This window comes from Rhinolophus sinicus, linkage group LG04 (assembly GCF_036562045.2).
Source record: "Rhinolophus sinicus isolate RSC01 linkage group LG04, ASM3656204v1, whole genome shotgun sequence".
Lineage (NCBI taxonomy): Eukaryota > Metazoa > Chordata > Mammalia > Chiroptera > Rhinolophidae > Rhinolophus > Rhinolophus sinicus.
In genome coordinates this window covers 99477979-99496228 of record NC_133754.1, presented here as the reverse complement: position 1 = coordinate 99496228, position 18250 = coordinate 99477979, and the positions used below count along the sequence as shown (strand labels likewise).

General features: G+C 36.0%; 1 protein-coding gene across 6 annotated transcripts in view; it reads right to left on the bottom strand.

Annotated features, from left to right (window-relative positions):
- Window positions 1–18250, bottom strand: part of PAN3 (poly(A) specific ribonuclease subunit PAN3) — a 134333-nt gene that overhangs the window by 99112 nt on the left and 16971 nt on the right. For all 6 annotated transcript variants that reach the window (XM_019736452.2, XM_019736448.2, XM_019736453.2 and 3 more), the window contains exons 2-4: window positions 10528–10649; window positions 9527–9593; window positions 7727–7797 (exon numbers count right to left, since the gene is read on the bottom strand). In XM_019736452.2, coding sequence (XP_019592011.2) covers window positions 7727–7797; window positions 9527–9593; window positions 10528–10649 — 260 coding nt within the window. The remainder of the gene's footprint in view (window positions 1–7726; window positions 7798–9526; window positions 9594–10527; window positions 10650–18250) is intronic.

The window sequence follows — 18250 nt, the reverse complement described above, 5'->3', positions numbered from 1 at the left end:
TCTAATACCAACGTCACAGATGAGAAAAGTGAGGCTTAGAAGAGGTTAAAATAACGTGCCTATAACCTCACAACTAACACAAGGTTAGGCTCCAGAGCTTGTACTCTTAACTACGGTATTCCACCTTCAATTCAAAGAAATCTGTTCCACATTCTATAATATCCCTTAACCTATTACAATCTTAACATTATTCTAGCTAATCCAAAAATGACCAACTACAAATTCTTAAATAAATCTATCTCTCTTTGAATCTAATTAGCAGGGATAGGATCAATGAGAAACAACAGCTACAGACACCTCATTCAAAGAAATAACATTAAGCAGCTCCCCCTCCTCATTTCCAAAATGCAAGAGCAAACCTTGGGAATTACAGAGTTGGGGGAAATTACATAATTCTTGTTAAATTTAGCTTAAAACTCAAGCTAGCATGTTTGTGGATGTGGATTCTAAGCTCATCTTTATGAGTTCTTTCCTGATCCCTACTTTCCTAGGAAAATAGGGAAGAACCACCAGTAATGCCAAGCTCTTAGTATCAGCTACTATACTTTGTAAATACAATGACCAGAGTAAAGAAGCCAACGAGATAATCTCAGAATGATCTACTAGTTCCTAAATCCAAGTGGTAAATTCACCATGGTTTTACTAAACCATGGTGAAGAACTAACTCAAAATCCCCAAAATTAAAATTAGATAATGGCTAATTACATATTATAAATTAAACAGCATTATATATTATAAATAAAAGGCAACTGTTTCAGTACATGTGTTTAAATACGGCAAATTGTCAAACACCAAATCACCTTAAAACAAAACACCTCCAAAACAAAAATCTCTCATGAGATCTTTTTTATCAATAGAACAAAATTCCCTTTCAATCATAAATTTTGAAGTCCCGTTCTTGACTCAACAAAAGCAAGTGGTCACTGCACACAGAGTACCAATTAAAATAAAGTACAAAAAGCACGTGGTTGAACTACTTTGTCACAACAAAATTTAATCTGTCCTCTCCAAAGCACATCTCTATCTCAACGTAGTCCTGGAAGTTCAACCTGGAGTACTCTTAATTTAGCAGGAAAATAAAAATAAATCATTCAAAGTTGAGTCCTTTCCTACAGGAACTGTCATATTTTTAAACAAGTTTCAATCTCATGTTACTTGCATAGCATTTTAAGAAAAGAATAGACTGAGAGTGGAGGTAAACAATAGTAAGAATGTCACACTGACCTCTGGCAATTAAAATGCAGAGGAGAGAAGGAAAAGACGAGAAAAATGCAGAGGAGAGAGAACATACCCATTTGCTAACGGAAGCTGATTACTATAGATCATTAACAATAAAAATGATAGTGGATTCAAATTACATAATGACAGTCCTTTTAATTTAAAATCACTAACTCATCAGATAGGGAATTACAATCTCATTTTAACAAAAATAAGCTTAATATTTGGTCTTTTTTCATGTACTTAATAAAAGGCAATCAGAATAAGTATGACATTTCAAACCTGACAGCATAAATTACTTGTGAAATTCAAGACCAAAAACAAAATGGGGAAAGAGAATGAAACATCTGAGATGAGGCTTTCATCTCCAATATGCAACAAGCTTACAGCGAATTAAAAAACAGTAGCCCAACAGAAAATGTGCAAAGGACATGAAATAAACACCAATGGCCAATAAACATAAAAGAGAAGTTCAACAGCACCAGTAGTAATTCAATCTAAACAATGAGGGGGTATTTTGCCTATAAAATGACGGAGATATGAATATTTTTACATGTTCTCAAGGCTACAGAAAAACCAGCACCTATGAGTAGGAATATAAATTTGTGCATTTCTGCAAGTTTACTGATCTATTATCAAAAGTTTAATTGTGTATTCTTGCCCTAAAAATTGTGTTTACAGAAATTTATACTAAGATAATCACAAAACGGAAAAAGAAGCAGGTGTAAGGTCAACGTTTTATCGCCTCCTCTGCATATTACCAGTGGGCTCTCTCCACTATCTCTCTATTTTTCACCTTATAGAAGACTCAGTCATCTTACCCTTCTCATATTGCCCTAGAGATTTTTTCCTCTGAAATATAAATAAATGTTATCTACATTATTCTAGGTAAATTATTTTATCTCTCAAAACTTCCACTTCCCAACCTATAAAATCAAGAAGATAATCTCTCTCAAAGAAATTGTTGGGGTGATTAAATGATATAATAAAACATTTAATTTATAAAAGAATTAAGTTTACCATACTACCTGGAACAGATACAGAAAGTCATCATCAATATAAATAAAACCAAGTTTCTGTCTGCCACTACATCGTGACAAAACACCCCAGACAATTCTTCACCAAACCATGAAGAACATATTTGAGAAGCTAATGGCTCTGCAGGAAGGAGGCAAAAAATGAATGCTGGGGAAAAGGGGCCTGAAACACGGCCATCCTCAGAGCCCAGGAGAAGTGCTTCTCCAGTGAACAATCCTAATCCAGCCTCATCCAGAATGAGTAGCAACAGACACTTATTTAACAGTCGTTATCAACTCGCAAACAAGGTAGAGAGGCTTAGCTAACACTCTTTATTAGGCACTTCTGTGACAGGCAATGGATCTCATTTAGTCTTCGTAACAACTCTACATGGTAGATACTAAGTAGTCTTCTCCTTCTGCAAATGAAGAAACAGAAAGGTGTAGCTAAGCTTGAAGACACAGATAATCAGTGAAGAAATAGAGATTCAATTCAGACTGCCTGGCATCCAACTCCAAACCCTAAAACCTTACATTATTCAATGCTACTGGGTTATTACTAGTCCTATTGTCTGCTCTTTGAGAGAAATAAAAACTCACCAAGAGGCTCTGAGCTGTAAGCAGGATGCGTGGGTGCTCCGGAGCCCATAGGAACTGGGACTCCAACAATTTCCATAAGGGACCTGTGTATGTCACCACATCTAAAACCTGCCCTCCATCTAGCTCCCGTTGGGCGAGTCCACATCCCCACAGGGCCCAGGTGAATGGAGGTCTAGTGGGCTGCAGTAAAAGACGAATGGCTCTGGGTGTGTTCATTTGGAATTCCAAATACAATTTTCCATAGAAACACTGCTGCGCTCACTAAGTAAGACAACATACATAAAAAATTTCAAAACAACAGTTTTACAAGGTAAGTTCAATATTGCAAATGTCATTAAAATTTCAGTTATTTTTCAGTATCTTCTCCATCTTCCCCTCATCCTTCATTTTTCCTGAGGTCAGTAAGTGGTTCAAAGTTCCAAAATGGTCCTAACCCATTAGAAAAATTAAGGAAAGATTTGCATCCCAGATGGTCTATACAATAATCCTATTAATTTTTCCAAATTTACTTGAGCTTTCTCCATAAAAGAACTCTACCATAAAGACTCTCTAGTTTGTTATTCCATATTTTGTTCCCTAGAATAGAAATAATATAAAAGTCATCTAATGAAGACATAACAGAAATGCTACGAGAAAATTTTAAATGTCAAATTAACCAGGAAACTTTCTCTCTATATATATATATACTCAGTTTTGTAATAGCGATGGTACAAAGAGGGATGAGTGCTCTTAAGAGAGAACAATAATGGGAAGGAGGGCCCTAACGGAGCAAGTACTGCTCGTGATCTTTTACCTCAAGCAGAATAAACAGGAACTGGGCCTTCCCCACCTCAATCTCCTCACAAAGAAGCCATCAGCAGATAAGTCAGTGCTTTCTGATCCCATTTCCCTTATCCTAATATAGAGCTTTAAAATCAAGAACAGAAGAAATAAACATGATACTTCAGAAATTTTTGTCCCCAAAGCCCAAAGAATTGAACTTGTTAGTAAAGCCTAAAAAATTTACCAAAGTGAAAATCTGTTATCCCACTATTAGAAATAAAATGCAAATGGCCAGGTAAAGCTGCATATTAATCGAAATACCATCCTAAAGTACAACTAAAACAACGCAAATGACAGGCACCAGAGCCTTTCTTGCTTTAACGGAAGGAGAGAAAGTTGAATAGGATTATGACGAGGTCACTAAAAAGAGAGCAAAAACGGGCCAGAAAGATATAAAAGCAGAAGGCACGAACACCAGACCCAACTTCTAAAGCTGTGCCTAGGATCTGTTTCACTCTGGGGTTGCTCTGCACAAAACTCACATCTTAGCAAGAATAGTTAGCAAGATGTCACAGTACTAAGTCACTTCATTTACGAAAATCTGTATTTGAACATCCAACTTCGCTATAAAGTTGCTTTGTTCCCAAACCCTTTCTTACCAAAATTTTTACTGCGGACTACATCACATTTGTTGAGTCACAGTGTTTCTCAAGTCCTTTCCTGTCATACCACTTCTCAACCTTAACTATCTTGCTATTAAGGTTTCCTCATGTATTGATCCCTAATATATTAACTCCTGTTTTTAACAAGCGCTATCTCCCGTGTTTGGGGGGTGGAGGGGTAGTGCTTAACTCCCCCACAGAGTATACAGCCATAATTCAACTTCTTCCAACACCATCCTTGGCCCACAATAATTATACACATTTTCAAGTAATGGTTACTTTTTGTATCTAAATAAAATTACGTATTCCTAATGTGAAAAATAAGGGGAACAAAATCAGTGCTTCTCAAACATCAATTGTGAAAGATCTTTTACAACTTCCTACATTTGATGGTTCTATACTTATATAAAGTAAAAATGAATTGTTAGGAAAGTGATCACATATGTGGATGTTGCAGTATTATCAAATCGTTACAGAAGTTCCTAAACATTTACTTTCAGTGTCTTAACTTGTGTCTCCCTCCAGAGGTAACAAACATTGGCCGTGGGACACACTAAGCCTAGCTGTGACCTGAGGCAGATATTCTCAGTCTACAACTCCGCAGGAAGTGTTTCACTTATTTAACAAAAAATAAATCAGCCCAAATGGCTATGAACCTCTCTGTATGGTTTTTCACATCCTACAGTTTACTTCAGTAAGTCCCTGTATATACAAGGCCCTCAGCCATTGTTTCTTAGTTCATCTACGATAGAAAGAAGAGAATGTAAGTATCTACTGAAGATCCTAAGTCTCTACGTGTAATAAAGTAGTGCCTTCTGCTTAAGTACCTTTGCTTCTCCGCATTCCTCAATCGCAACTCAAAACATCTTTTCTCCACCAACTCTTCCGGATCTAGAGATTTCTCTGCTACTTAGCAATCAGATATTTAAATTGGCATTAATTAACATACTGCTATGTAAATGTTCTCTAGTAGGTTCATGTATTGCCTCTTCGATTAGATTTGAGAAAGGCAGGAAAAACATCAGTCCATTCTTCTTAAATTCTCTACATAGCACGACTGCCTACAGGAAAAATACTTGACTGATCTGATCCCAATAATTCATATACCCACAGGCAAAAAGCAACATACCTGGCCCAGGGGTTGGCCCAACTGAGATTTCTAGAAAACGCTTTACTAACTAGCTATGAAATAGTAGTCCTACCTATTCCCCGATATCACTATGCAATAAAATGTCACTGAGTAATCATAATAGCCTGCTTAGATCAACATGGAATTGTAATTAAATGTTTACATAAATTTGAGTTAACTTCCACTAAAATCACATCATTAAATAGACATTACAAATTACAACAAAATAAAAACAGGCAGCCTCCACATGCCTTCAATTCACAACGTGTGGCATGCAATATTCTTATGTCAAGAGTATTTCTAACACAAAAAGATTTTAAACCTTCTCAACTCAACCATTAACAATTTTAAATCATGTGCAACCTGTACCTTCATATATTCCTAATCGTACAGCCTACTATGGGGAAAAATGTTCTGTATCTTCACATATTATTTAAAATGTAAATGGCAAGAAAAGTGTATCCTTCCAAGATATACTATGTGAACTCCGAATTTCTACGTAGAGACTGACACATAGGTCCTTTCAGTTTAGACAGACAGACGAGTTTAGAGATGAAAGACACCACAGCCACTAAACAGGCCATGCTCATCAATTAAGACAGGAAGATTACAGCCTAGGATGTTGGCCAAGGTCACAAAGCTAGAGAACCAGACCCCCCACAAAATCACAGCAGAGTTCTCATTTCGCTATATTAATGTGCTTCCACTAGGACATATTCCAGTATCTCTCCAAATATTGAGGTCACATTTGTAGTAACATTTCCTTTTACTATTTTCCTTTACTAAGGTAAATTTTAAAAGAATGGCACTGTATCTTCCTTTCTACAGTCTCCAGGGATTTTTACTATTTTCTCAAAAATATTGTCAGTAGCTCTAAATCATGTGTTTCAACTTTAAAATAGTCCACCAAACCCTCGTATTAGGAATACTTAAGTATTTATTTGCGATTTTTCGCTTTACTTTCTATTCATACACCAGAAATTCTACTTATCACAGTTAACCAATTATTAATTTAAGGATGTGAAAAGGGCGCCAGAGGGACCCCTGAGGCCACTTAAGGGCTTTCTATTTTCTCCTATATTAAATAGTTCCAGATAACTTGATTTCTAGATTGTATCTGCTTTTCAGCACTTCACTGTTTCCTTCCATATTGACAGGCTTTGTCTAATGTCACTTCTCACTATTGCCAATGCGTCTGCTTGTGTCCAACTCTACCCCACTTATCCCATATTGACAGAAACTACACATTCTAACTTATGAGAATTCTATACAAAGCAAGGCTCTTGGTGAGGGCCTATAAGGAAGTCTAGAAAATCAAACCCGTACATTTTAGTCTATCAATTCTAGTGGCTTAAGAGCACTTTGTAATTAATTACCTCCTTGATCTCATCTGTTTCAAAAATGGGGATAACACTAAGTATTATACATGAGATACTGATGTAATTCATACCTGACCCCATAATTTTTTTTGTCTTGAAAACATCCAGTCTCCTTGAATTCATTTGAAATATCTTCTGATCAAATATTTCCTAAAAGCATCATAAGCTTATTTCAGTTTTCTAAAATTAATACTTTCCTATTGGACTTTCTCCCATTACTTAGGAACTGAATTAGTTGTAACCTTATAGTAATTTCCACCAAGATTTACAACCTCCTGAACATCTTTCACTGCTACTGATCCTAACCAAAAATAAATGTATATATCGCTGGATTATTACTATTAACATATGATGCTCATTAAGATTCAAAGGCATCAAACTACAATAAAGTTTTAATTTCTACTTATTATAGAATCAGTCCCTGTAACATACCACAAAATCTATGCATGGCCTGTCCACCTCAATTCCAAGTGAAATTAAATAAATTTCTAATATGAAGGGAGTTTAAACTTTGTAAACAGTTGGGCCAATTATGAAAAGTTGAAGACTTTAAATTTGCTTTCAATGAGATTAAATTAGGGGAGAAATCTTTGAAATTTAAGCAAAGCAGTCAGAAAATAAAACATGATCAACATGCCTACAATGGGTCACTTGACAGCAACTACATTAAATCAGATGTTATCTTAAAAAACAGAATACATTAAGATAAAGAAAAGGAGCAAAAATAAGCAGAAGGATTTCATCCCTTTACATAAAATGTCTCTATTCCATGCACAGAGATCAAATAAAACTCTACATACAAGAGATATACAAGGAAAGGGGTAAACAAAAGGCAAGAAAAACATTACAGTCCATTAAGAGCCCTCCCCTCACTTAAGAGAATGTGAGCCATTATGAAGGTAAAGACCAATATCACCTCTACATTCCATTTAATTTCACATAAGTTTCAATTTCACCTACCTTTCTTCTCTGAGAGATGTTGAGGGCACCAAAGTCATTAAACAAGGATGAAGCAGGTGATGTTAGAGGATCTGGAAGGTAAGTTATATAAGTTTCCACACAGACAACTCTGGTAACCCACAAATTTAATAATAAATGTTTAACCTGGCAATGCTTATAAAAGTGATGAGAAGCATACACTACACTAATAGTTACACTCAGTGTCTCATATACAGTGGATGTTCAAATATTTTCTGAGTGAATGAAACACAAATTGGAGAATACTTCATTCAGCTAAAGCTCAGTACACACTTATTCAGAAGCTATATGAATTAGGATGCTTCTGTTTGCTTAAAACTAAAAGAAAAATCAAATAGAAAAAAAAAGATGACGCTTAACCATGTTATTAGGAATGTGTTTATGAAGGAAGTAAGTCTACTTGCAATAAATGTTTGTTTAGAGACCAAATCTTGACAAAAATTAAGGGGAGGAAAGGTACGCAGGGGAGGGGGGTCAACCATACTTCAAGTGATCAGACTTGAATTTTAACACTTAGGCAAGGCCTTAAAACAATCTACTCTATAGAATATTCCATATTTTTAGGTTTATCACCAGATATTTGATATTCTTACTAAAAAGATAAAGTTTTAAAACACAAACATGAAATCCAAAGATTTTGTAGGTTCAAAGTTCTATTACTCTGTGGCCAGAAGTCACAAACAAAAGTATAACTCTAAATTGTTTCTCACGTAACAAATCAGTAGAGTTTCTGAAAAGGCGTGCATGATGTATACTGAAATATTTTATCTTCATTTCTGAGCTTTAACCTTATGTTTCTCATTAAATTATCTTGAAACCCTTCATAACGCAGTACATATAGATTGCTGCTTAATTTCTCTGGCTTCTTCTGCCTGAATTTTCATAGTGTAGTCCTCCACTAGAATTAACAGTAATAATAATGCAAAGAGAGGAAGCTAATAAAACAGCAAGACATAAGATATTTTTATGTAATTTATACACTCAAGGCACTTAATAATTAATATTATTCATCCTTTATGCTACCTTTGATAAAGTTTAAAAGTCAGCATATAAACACATTAGGAATGCTAAAAATATTATGCTACAAATTAGTTTCTAACAATTTTATTCAACATTAAAATGTTGCTTATTTTTCTACAGCAAAAGAAACAGACTGAAATTTCCAAATAGTGATAGAGATTTGATACATAAACATAAAATGTCTATCACATAAAATGTCTATAATCTACATGCAAATTCTTATTCTCACCATTACTAACAATGATTAACATTTTACAATGCAGAATATTAACGCTCAACTATTACATATTTTTAAAAACCATTCTTGACATTTATTTTTAAAATAGCATACAAAGATATCTAGACATTCTGTATCAAAAGCCTTAAAAATGTCCCTAATCTTTGAAACAATAATTCCATGTCTAAGAAATGTTACCAAAATAACTCAACATATGAACACAGATTCATACATGTAATCAAATATTGGAGTATAGTTGTTTAAAATAAATAAGTAAATTATGAAAATAAACAACAGAATTCAATTTATGATTGAGAAACTTAGGGTATTTAAAAGTATATTTAACGCAATCTTAAGTAGTATGTATATACTTAATTATTTTTATGGAATCCAAATGGAACCAAATCTTAATAGTTATCTCTGCGTAATAATAAATCATTTTTATTTTCTTCCTTATACCTACTCATAATTTTCAAAATTTCTACAATGGACATATTGTTTATAGAGTCAGAAATATACATAAAGAAAAGGAGACCAAGTCTTACCATGGCCTGCATATGGCTTGGCACTGTCATTTAGAAGGCTTGGGGAGCTGCTACTATTAGTCATTCTCTGAAAAATAAAACATATATGCATAATATCAGTAAGGAATATAGAATTAAAAATATTCAACCAATTAAGATTGACCCTCTTGGATCAACTATATGGTGATAGAAGGAGAACTGAGTCTGGGTGGTGAACACACAATATGATACATAGATGATGTAATACAGAATTGTACACCTGAAACCTATGTAATTTTACTAACAATTGTCACCCCAATAAATTTTAATTTAAAAAAAAAGACTGATCCTCTTTGCTTCTCCTATGCATCTTTCACATTACTGACACTCTAATCATTGCTGCTTGGATTTATCTATTCCAAATTTACAAATTCTCTGTATAACACAACAAATAAAAATTTTACTCACTAGCCAGGTATTTAAAACCAAAGTTACAGACTTATTTTGAACTGCACTTCTTATAACTTATTACCCTGGGCAAGACACAAAATGACTACGTTTCCTTGCCCATAAAATATAAATTCCAATATGTATCCAAGAAGATGTAAGTGACTATATAAAGTCAATAAATGCTCTGTAGTATCTTCTGCCAATGCACATTCTCCTTCATGCACTTTACAGATTCTATAAAATTAGGCTATTTCCTGTTCTCTAAACGTGTCCCATTTTTTTTAACACACTCCACAGCCTCTATGGTCTATCCCGAAAGGCCTTCATTCCAAACCCACAAAACACAGTGAGGAGTACAACTAGTCCCCTTCTATCGATCCTCACATACTCCACTGTCATCCCACCGCAGCCCCAGCACTGGAAGGCCCCCTGACTCCAATCCGACATGGAGATGGCTTTCCTCTGTCCCACCTACCTCGTCATCTAAAATCCCACCGCCCAATCAACAAACTCAGGGACACAGGAAGACTCGATGTCCTCCAGCCCCGAATCAACTCCACTGTCAGCGCCACATAAAGTCATACTAACCATACCTGCATCAAGGGATACTTCGTTTCTACAGGACTTCCAAACCCATTGACTCCAATAAAGCTGCTGCTGAAATAGGAATCTGTGAGACTCGTATCAGTTAAAGCACCTCCATCTATTCCAGGAACTGAAAGAGAAGGGAAATTCATGTATTTAATTATTTAAAAGCACGAAACATCGATGTAGTTTCTGTGTTCCTAAATAACTTTTAAACTCTCAATCTGCGTCACACTTTATTTTCCTGTTCACAACAAAAGGCAGGACCAAATAAAATTGGCTCAGCTCTAAAAATCTATTAAACAATGTTCAAGTTGATTGGAGTTTTTTCCCCCAGAGATGGTAATTTATTTTGTTATCAGTCAACGAAGAGCCAGGGCTGTTTCTCCAACCTATCGTATGGACCAGAGCAGCAGTCTCACATTAACTCCTAGTTCAGGACAAACAACTGCAGACGTAGCAAGGGCCTAGAGTTCAGAAATAAAGGCATGGACAGTATGTTTTAGATGTTCTTCTTCGTAAGTACTTGGAATGCTGTTGTTTTTAAGCTGTTAGTTAAGTACAAAGCCTTACACTTTATAAATCAGCCAAACTGCAAGCAGGACTGCCCTTGTCTGAGCAGAGCCTCTGAGAACCACTGAAACCACTCCCACCCCCAACTAAGAAGTAAACTAAAGACACGCTGCTAGCTGGAAGCAGGACGCTATGATATGAATTTTTGTATACCCCCTCCAAAGTTCATGTACTGAAATCCTAACCCCCAAAGATGACGGAATTAGGAGGTGGGGCCTTTAGGAGGTGCTTAGGTCATGAGAGTGGAGCCCACATGCATGAGATTAGTGCTCTTTTAAGAGACCTACAGAGATCCCAAGCCCCTTCCACCACGTGAGGACACGGCAAGAAAGTGTCCATGTATGAAGCAGAAAGTCGGTCCTCATCAACCAGACACCAAACCTGTCAGTGCCATGGCCTTGGACTTCCCAGCCTCCAGACTGTGACAATCGAATTTCTGTTGTCTGGAAGCCACCCAGCCTGAGGTATTTTGTTAGAGCAACACAGACTAAGACAGGAATTCCTTGGGAAGCAATCTGAGGGTATTTTTATTCTCTAATTTTAAAACTTATTTCTCAGAATGTCCACAAAGTATATTACTTTTATAATTACTAAAAAATTATCTTTAATAGTTCATATCTTTTAAATTAGTGATTACAATTTCAGATGTGGCTGAAGAAAATAATCAGAAACATTTGAACATTTATATGCAAAGATGGTCATCATTATGTTCATTTATATACAAATATTAAAAGTATTATTTTAATAACAAAAAATTAGAAATGATGTGAAATGCAACAACAACGTAAGAATAACTAAATTCTAACTACTACAAAACAATTAAAAATCATCGTAATTAATGGCTGGGATTTATTTAATATCTAGCAAATCAAAACAAAAACTAGGAGGAGGGACAAAATAGGCCTGCTAAATGTTGATCGTTGTTGATCCAAGCTGAGTGATAGGGATTATGCTCTCCTCTCCACTTCTATCAAAGTTTAAAGTTTTCCATAATAAACGGTTGCAGAGAAGGAGGATAATAAAGATTAAATAACTATGTCATAACTATGATAGGGGATTATTATGCTCTCCGCTCCACTTTTATCAAAGTTTAAAGTTTTCCATAATAAACGGTTGTAGAGGAGGATAATAAAGATTAAATAATGGTATCATAACTATTTACTATGTGAAGTGAAAAGGGAGCACATGTTCATTTATAGGACGGTAACTGTGTGTGCTTACATATATACACACATAGAATGTAAGACTGCATAAATATACCAAAATGTTAATCTTGTGGTATCTGGTTGATTGAATGGGAGAGACTAGTCTTTTCTCTTACGACTTTTTCTATAATGTAGTCAATTTCAGGCTGCTGCTAATGACGACGACAGAGAAATCCCTGAGGGGAGAAGCTCCTCTATTCCACCAAACCCTTTATGGCCTCTACTCTTTCTCTTTTCCTAATAAAATAGAATGGTTTTCAAAAATGAGTATAATTCCAGAGTCAAATTATTTTTTAATGTAGCATTTTTATTTCAAATGCTTTTTAAAAATTTATATCCAATTTCCTCTTTTATTGTATTAGCTTACACAAAGTCTGAAGAAAACTATTATTGAACATGCCAGGATTCAAATATGTATAGTCAGTATCTTACTAGATTTTAAGCAAGATTCACTGAAATAAGCATCTAAGCATTACAAAATATTTCAAAATAAATGTTAAGTTGCTGTCAGAGGACAATAAAACAATCTTATAAACTTCCTGTCTTTTAATAACATTTTATCATTAGGAAACAGAATTTGTCCTATATTACCAAATTTCTGGTAGTGATTTTCACTGTATTAAAATTGGTTTCTATTCCTTCAGGACACACAACTTTGAAAGAAGAAACCTTATGCTCCCTAACAGAGGATCTTCTGACTGGGCTTAACAACAAACGGGAGAGGCAAGAAGGCTCAATATGGCCAATAATTAAGGGTTAATTTTTTTTACAAAACTAAACATTACACGAACACCCAAAACTGTGAAGAAACTAGAAGAAAACATAAGAGGAAAGCTCCTTCACATAGGTCTTGGCAACAATTTTTTTTGGATATGACAACAAAAGCACAAGAAACAAAAGCAAAAATAAACAAGTGGGACTACATCAAACTAAAAACCACAGCCCCTGGGGGAATTATGCTAAGTAAAATAAATCAGACAGAAAAAGTTCATATGGTATGATCTCACTTATACATGGAATCCAAAAAAGCCAAACTCAAAAAAATAGAGAGTAGAACAATGTTGCCAGGAGCTGGGAGTGGGAGAAATCGGGAGAAGTTGGTCAAAGGGTACAAACTTCCAGCTATAAGATGAATAAGTTCCAGGGATCTAATGTACAGCATGGTGACAATAATTAACAATACTGTATAACAAAAAAATGGCAATTATGTGTAAAGGGCATGGAGGTGTTAACTACCCTCACTGTGACAATCATTTTGCAATGTATATATTTATCAAATCATGTTACATACCTCAAACTTATGTTTTTTATGTCAATAATATCTCAAAAACAAGAAAATTCAAGTGTAAGTATATGTGTGGAAGAAAAAACATTCCACACATATACTTACACTTGAATTTTCTTGTTTTGGAAAGTTACAGTTTTGGAAGGAGGGGAATGGGAATTGAAACTTCAAGAGTAGTTAGGAAAATTACTAACCTATACTATTATTCCGTTCTATATAGATCATAAAGACATTAATTTTTTATGGTTACTAAGAACAGACACATGTCCTACTCACATTATATAGTATGTTCAAAGGGAAAAGGCATGTAGAGTACTTTTAAGTTGAAATTGCATTAAGTTATGTGAGACCTTAATTACCAAGACTAGATAATCAAGAAATTTTCGCTCCTTCTACCCCTTGTTTTTGCAAGCCACTTGAAGTAAACTTTTTACCATCTCTGTGGAATAATAATTGTATAATAATACAATTAGCATTATTATCATCAGTATCATAATAACTTTAAGTAAGGTTTAGTATTTCCATGAAAGGTCTATTACCATCTCTATTATTATAATTATTATATTTCTATGGACTAACTGAGCAATCACTGTATAGCTATTAATCTTAGTCTCAACGAAAACTGTGGCAGGGTTGATATTCCTTTTATTTTACAGTGAAGCAAACTGTGATTCAGACAGAGTAGATCACTTACCAAAGTCATAAAGAAAGAACTGGGATATAACAGCAATTTCTCTATTGCACTAAACTGTCTTTCAATTTTTAAGAGAGGGAATTAGAAGTCAAAACACGAAATTTCAAGCCTTCAGTTTTTAAATGGTCATGAGACACTCAAACTTTAAACCAAAGGGTCTTCCAGCACCAAAAGATCACAAGTTCTACATCTGTCAGCGGTTACCCTACAACTGTTAACCTATGAAAGTGCCCCATAATAACCTACTGGGGGGGAAAAGCCCACCCTACAGCTTAACTAATTAAATGTTCACCTGCACTTGTTAGTCTTTTCCTTTCTTGATGAAATGAGTTTAAACTCCCAAAACATCACAATAGATCAATATTACCCAAAGGGAATTCTTTAGTCAAGTAAATTTGGGAAATGCTGGGGGGATAAAAATGTAAACGTATTTCTTTACTGCACTTCTCAGAGCCTGCATGTATAATGTGAACTGTGACAATTCAAAAGGAAATGGAGCACTTCCCAAATGTACTTGACTGGGGAAGGAACCCTTTTTACACAGAGCAGCTTGAGGGGCTCGGGTTCCATAGAACACACTTTACAAACTGCCCAGCTGCAAATGGTTTTCCTCTGCCGACAAGGTCATCAGACAAAACACTGGCAATGCTTATCCCAGGGGATGAAATCCAAACTTCTTAGTCTGACATTAAAAAGCCCTCAATAATCTGTTCTCAACCTAGGTATCATTCTAATATTTCCTTAAAGTGCTGGGTTCGAGTCTCGGTTCTGCCACTTACTAGCCACAAAGTCTTGAGCAGAAATGCTTATAAATGGAGATTACAGCATCACTTATAAAATGACAATCATACCATCTACCCCGCAAACTTCAATGAAAGTTATGAAAAACAAGGACATAGTATCTTTCAAATTCTTTTAAAAACCTCGATTGCACAGCTCTACAAATTTACTACAAGTAATTGAACTGTATACTTACAATGGGTGAGTTTTATAGTGTGTAAGTTGTACTTCAATAAAGTTATTTTTTAAAATCACTGGAGAAAAAACTGAATATCTTACACAGATGCTTCCAAACTATCAAGGATTATAGTTTAAAATAATAAAAGTGTACACCTACTATACAAAGATCTTTATGATAATCATAACATTATTGAACTCTCTCCTCCAGTCAAAATGATACACTCATTACCTATTTTGAAAGTCTACATTTCACAATACGGGGTACCATTAATTGCCACACACACACACCCCTAGCTCTACATTCTTCAAGACCCAAATATGACAAAAAAGAAAAATATTTGGAGTTAGACATCGAGTTCTAACCCTCCTTTTGCCACTTACTAGCTGTATGATCTTGAGCAAACAACCCTCTAAATTTCATTTCTCAATCAGGGTGTGGCAAGGACTCAAGTGAAGTAACCTATGCAGAGGCCCTCGCGTCCTCTCACAAGTAATCATGGCTGCTAACATCCTCTTCTCCCGTCTCTAGAATGCAGTCCTCAATTAGTCCGAGCTGTTAACACCTCTAACTCTTAAAACACTATTTATACCATTCAACTACAAAAAAATTTTCCTTTAACTCATTTTTTATTGCTATCTTCAGCTATTTAAACCTTTACATTTTTGCATGTTCCTGTACTTTTAACCATCCAGATTATCTGTAAACTGAGATTTGGGACTCGTATCCCCTAATCTATGATCACATTTATATAAACACTTATTTATGATTAAACATTTTGAAAGTAGATACTTTTAAAAATTGATAAAAGATACAACAGGCTTTCACATCCAAACTTTATAAAACACCCCCTGCACTATGACTGCCTCTATTTTCCTGGTGAGGAACTGAGACTCAGAGATGCTGCACGACAGTGCACGGGACACGGGCCCAAGACACAGGACGGTCCTCCACACACTCAGCAGGACTCTCCTTTCCTCGGAGGGATTTGCTAGGAGCAAACACCACCCGGCCTGAGATCTGCCTCGGCCAGCAGCCACCTACCGCCCTTCCGCTGCATTTGTAAGCTCAGGCTCAGTTTCCTCCCCTTAAAATAAAACTGGTAACAACTACTTTCCAGTGTTGCTGTGAGAATAACGCAGTAAACATTAGCATGCTTGGATGGTATCTGGTGCCTATGGTGGTATTCTGTGGTTATCACTGGTATCCATTTACAAATCTATTTATAAAAGTTAGCTTGCTCTTTCTGATGAAACACTAATAGTCCTTCGTGTGGAATGCATTAAGGGAAATTTTTCACGTAGCTTTTTTTTTTCTTTTACATTTTAATATAAGAAAAGGTAGCTTGGAACATTTTCCACATCTGTTACAAAACCCACAGGAGTCATCTGGAAGAAAAGACTCAAATCCAAAGCATACTGGTCTGTTTTAGGACTGAACTTCCCTCAAAAGCTCACAAACGGGGGGGGGGGGGGGGGGGGCAATGTTTAATGATCTCCATTTTATCTTTTATTAATAAAAATAAAAGATAAAATGGAGATTAAACCAAAAGCATAGGCTAAGGAAACTTATCTCAGTTGAACATTAAGCTCAGAAATTTCTAAACAGCCAAGATAAAAAAGAAAAACCGTAAGTTAAAATACACTCTCCTAATAATGTAATTATTTAGAGCAAAAGCACTTCTTAGTATTACTCTCTCCAGAGAAATTATTACAAGGACTTGTATATATGGAGCATCTTCAACACAGTTGAAAGGAAGATTTCTAGAAACACTTTTTATATTCACTGTCAATAGGAGTAAACAGCGTACTGACTATTAAACCCCAACTAACTGAGGTACTTCCATGAAGAGCGAGCAGCAGTGAGGTTCTAGTACTTAGCTGAGATGAGATTTGAAGCCAGAAGTCTTACTTCACAGGATCCCGAAACCACTACATTACACGCCTCCCTGTCATTCCCAAACTCCAGACTCACAGTTACAACTGCCTATTATTAAGTGTTTCCAACTAGATGTGCGACAAGTACTTTCAAGGTAAAAGCTCATTTACCCATCGCTCCTTTCTCTCTCATCCATCCCCTCAAGTAGCTGCCTCGCCAAATCTCTCTCAAACGTGCCCCCCTACAGTTCATTTCCACCCGCCTAAATCAAGCCCTTAGCGTTTCTCCCTTAAACTGTTTTCAGACTACCTATTCCCCGTGGTTTCCCTACCTCCATCCTTAGAAGCCAAAAGAAACTACTGTACTTATCTTCCTAAGACAGCTCTTACCACTTCACTCAGCACGGCGTGGCGTGCGCGCACCCCCCACGGCAGCAGCCGGTACCGCTCCCGCAACATGTAGTCTGTCCTCCAGCACATCAGCCGACCAGAGAACATCGTCAGTACGATGCTTTCTCTGGACACCTCCTCATCCTTGTTCGCATCTGAGGATGCCCTTCTTTTCTACCAAGTATGTTTCATACATCTTTCAAAAAATAGTTCAAACATCACCTCTTCGAAAAAGCTTCCTAAATATCCCTGAACAGAATTTGTTACACATTTTATATCTATAGCATATCATACTATGCCAACACTTACACATTTCAAAATTACTAGGCGTTTTACGGGCATTATCTCATGTTTGTACCCACTCAACTTGATGCTTTCATAAACGGCCAGAACCAGGAATGCTTGTATTGCCCCACACCTGGACGGTATCTGGCACAGAAGCGTAAATAAATGTTTGATAATGAAGCTCTCTGTCAGTGACCAGAGGGCACACATACGATGTCGTTTACTAAAACATGTCACCTATATAAAATACCAGACCTCCAGAGAGGCAGCTGACATTGTGTTAAAAACCGCAAGGGCTACCTGGCAACCTGGCCCTCACGGAAGCCAGCGTACCTTGGCACCACGACAGCCACGCAATGCCCACAGCAAGACCAAAACCAATCCTGCAACAGCAATTTCAGACAGACCACGCAGCTTAACTAGCACCCGACTGAGATTCTAGTGTTGCACACTAGAGTATACAC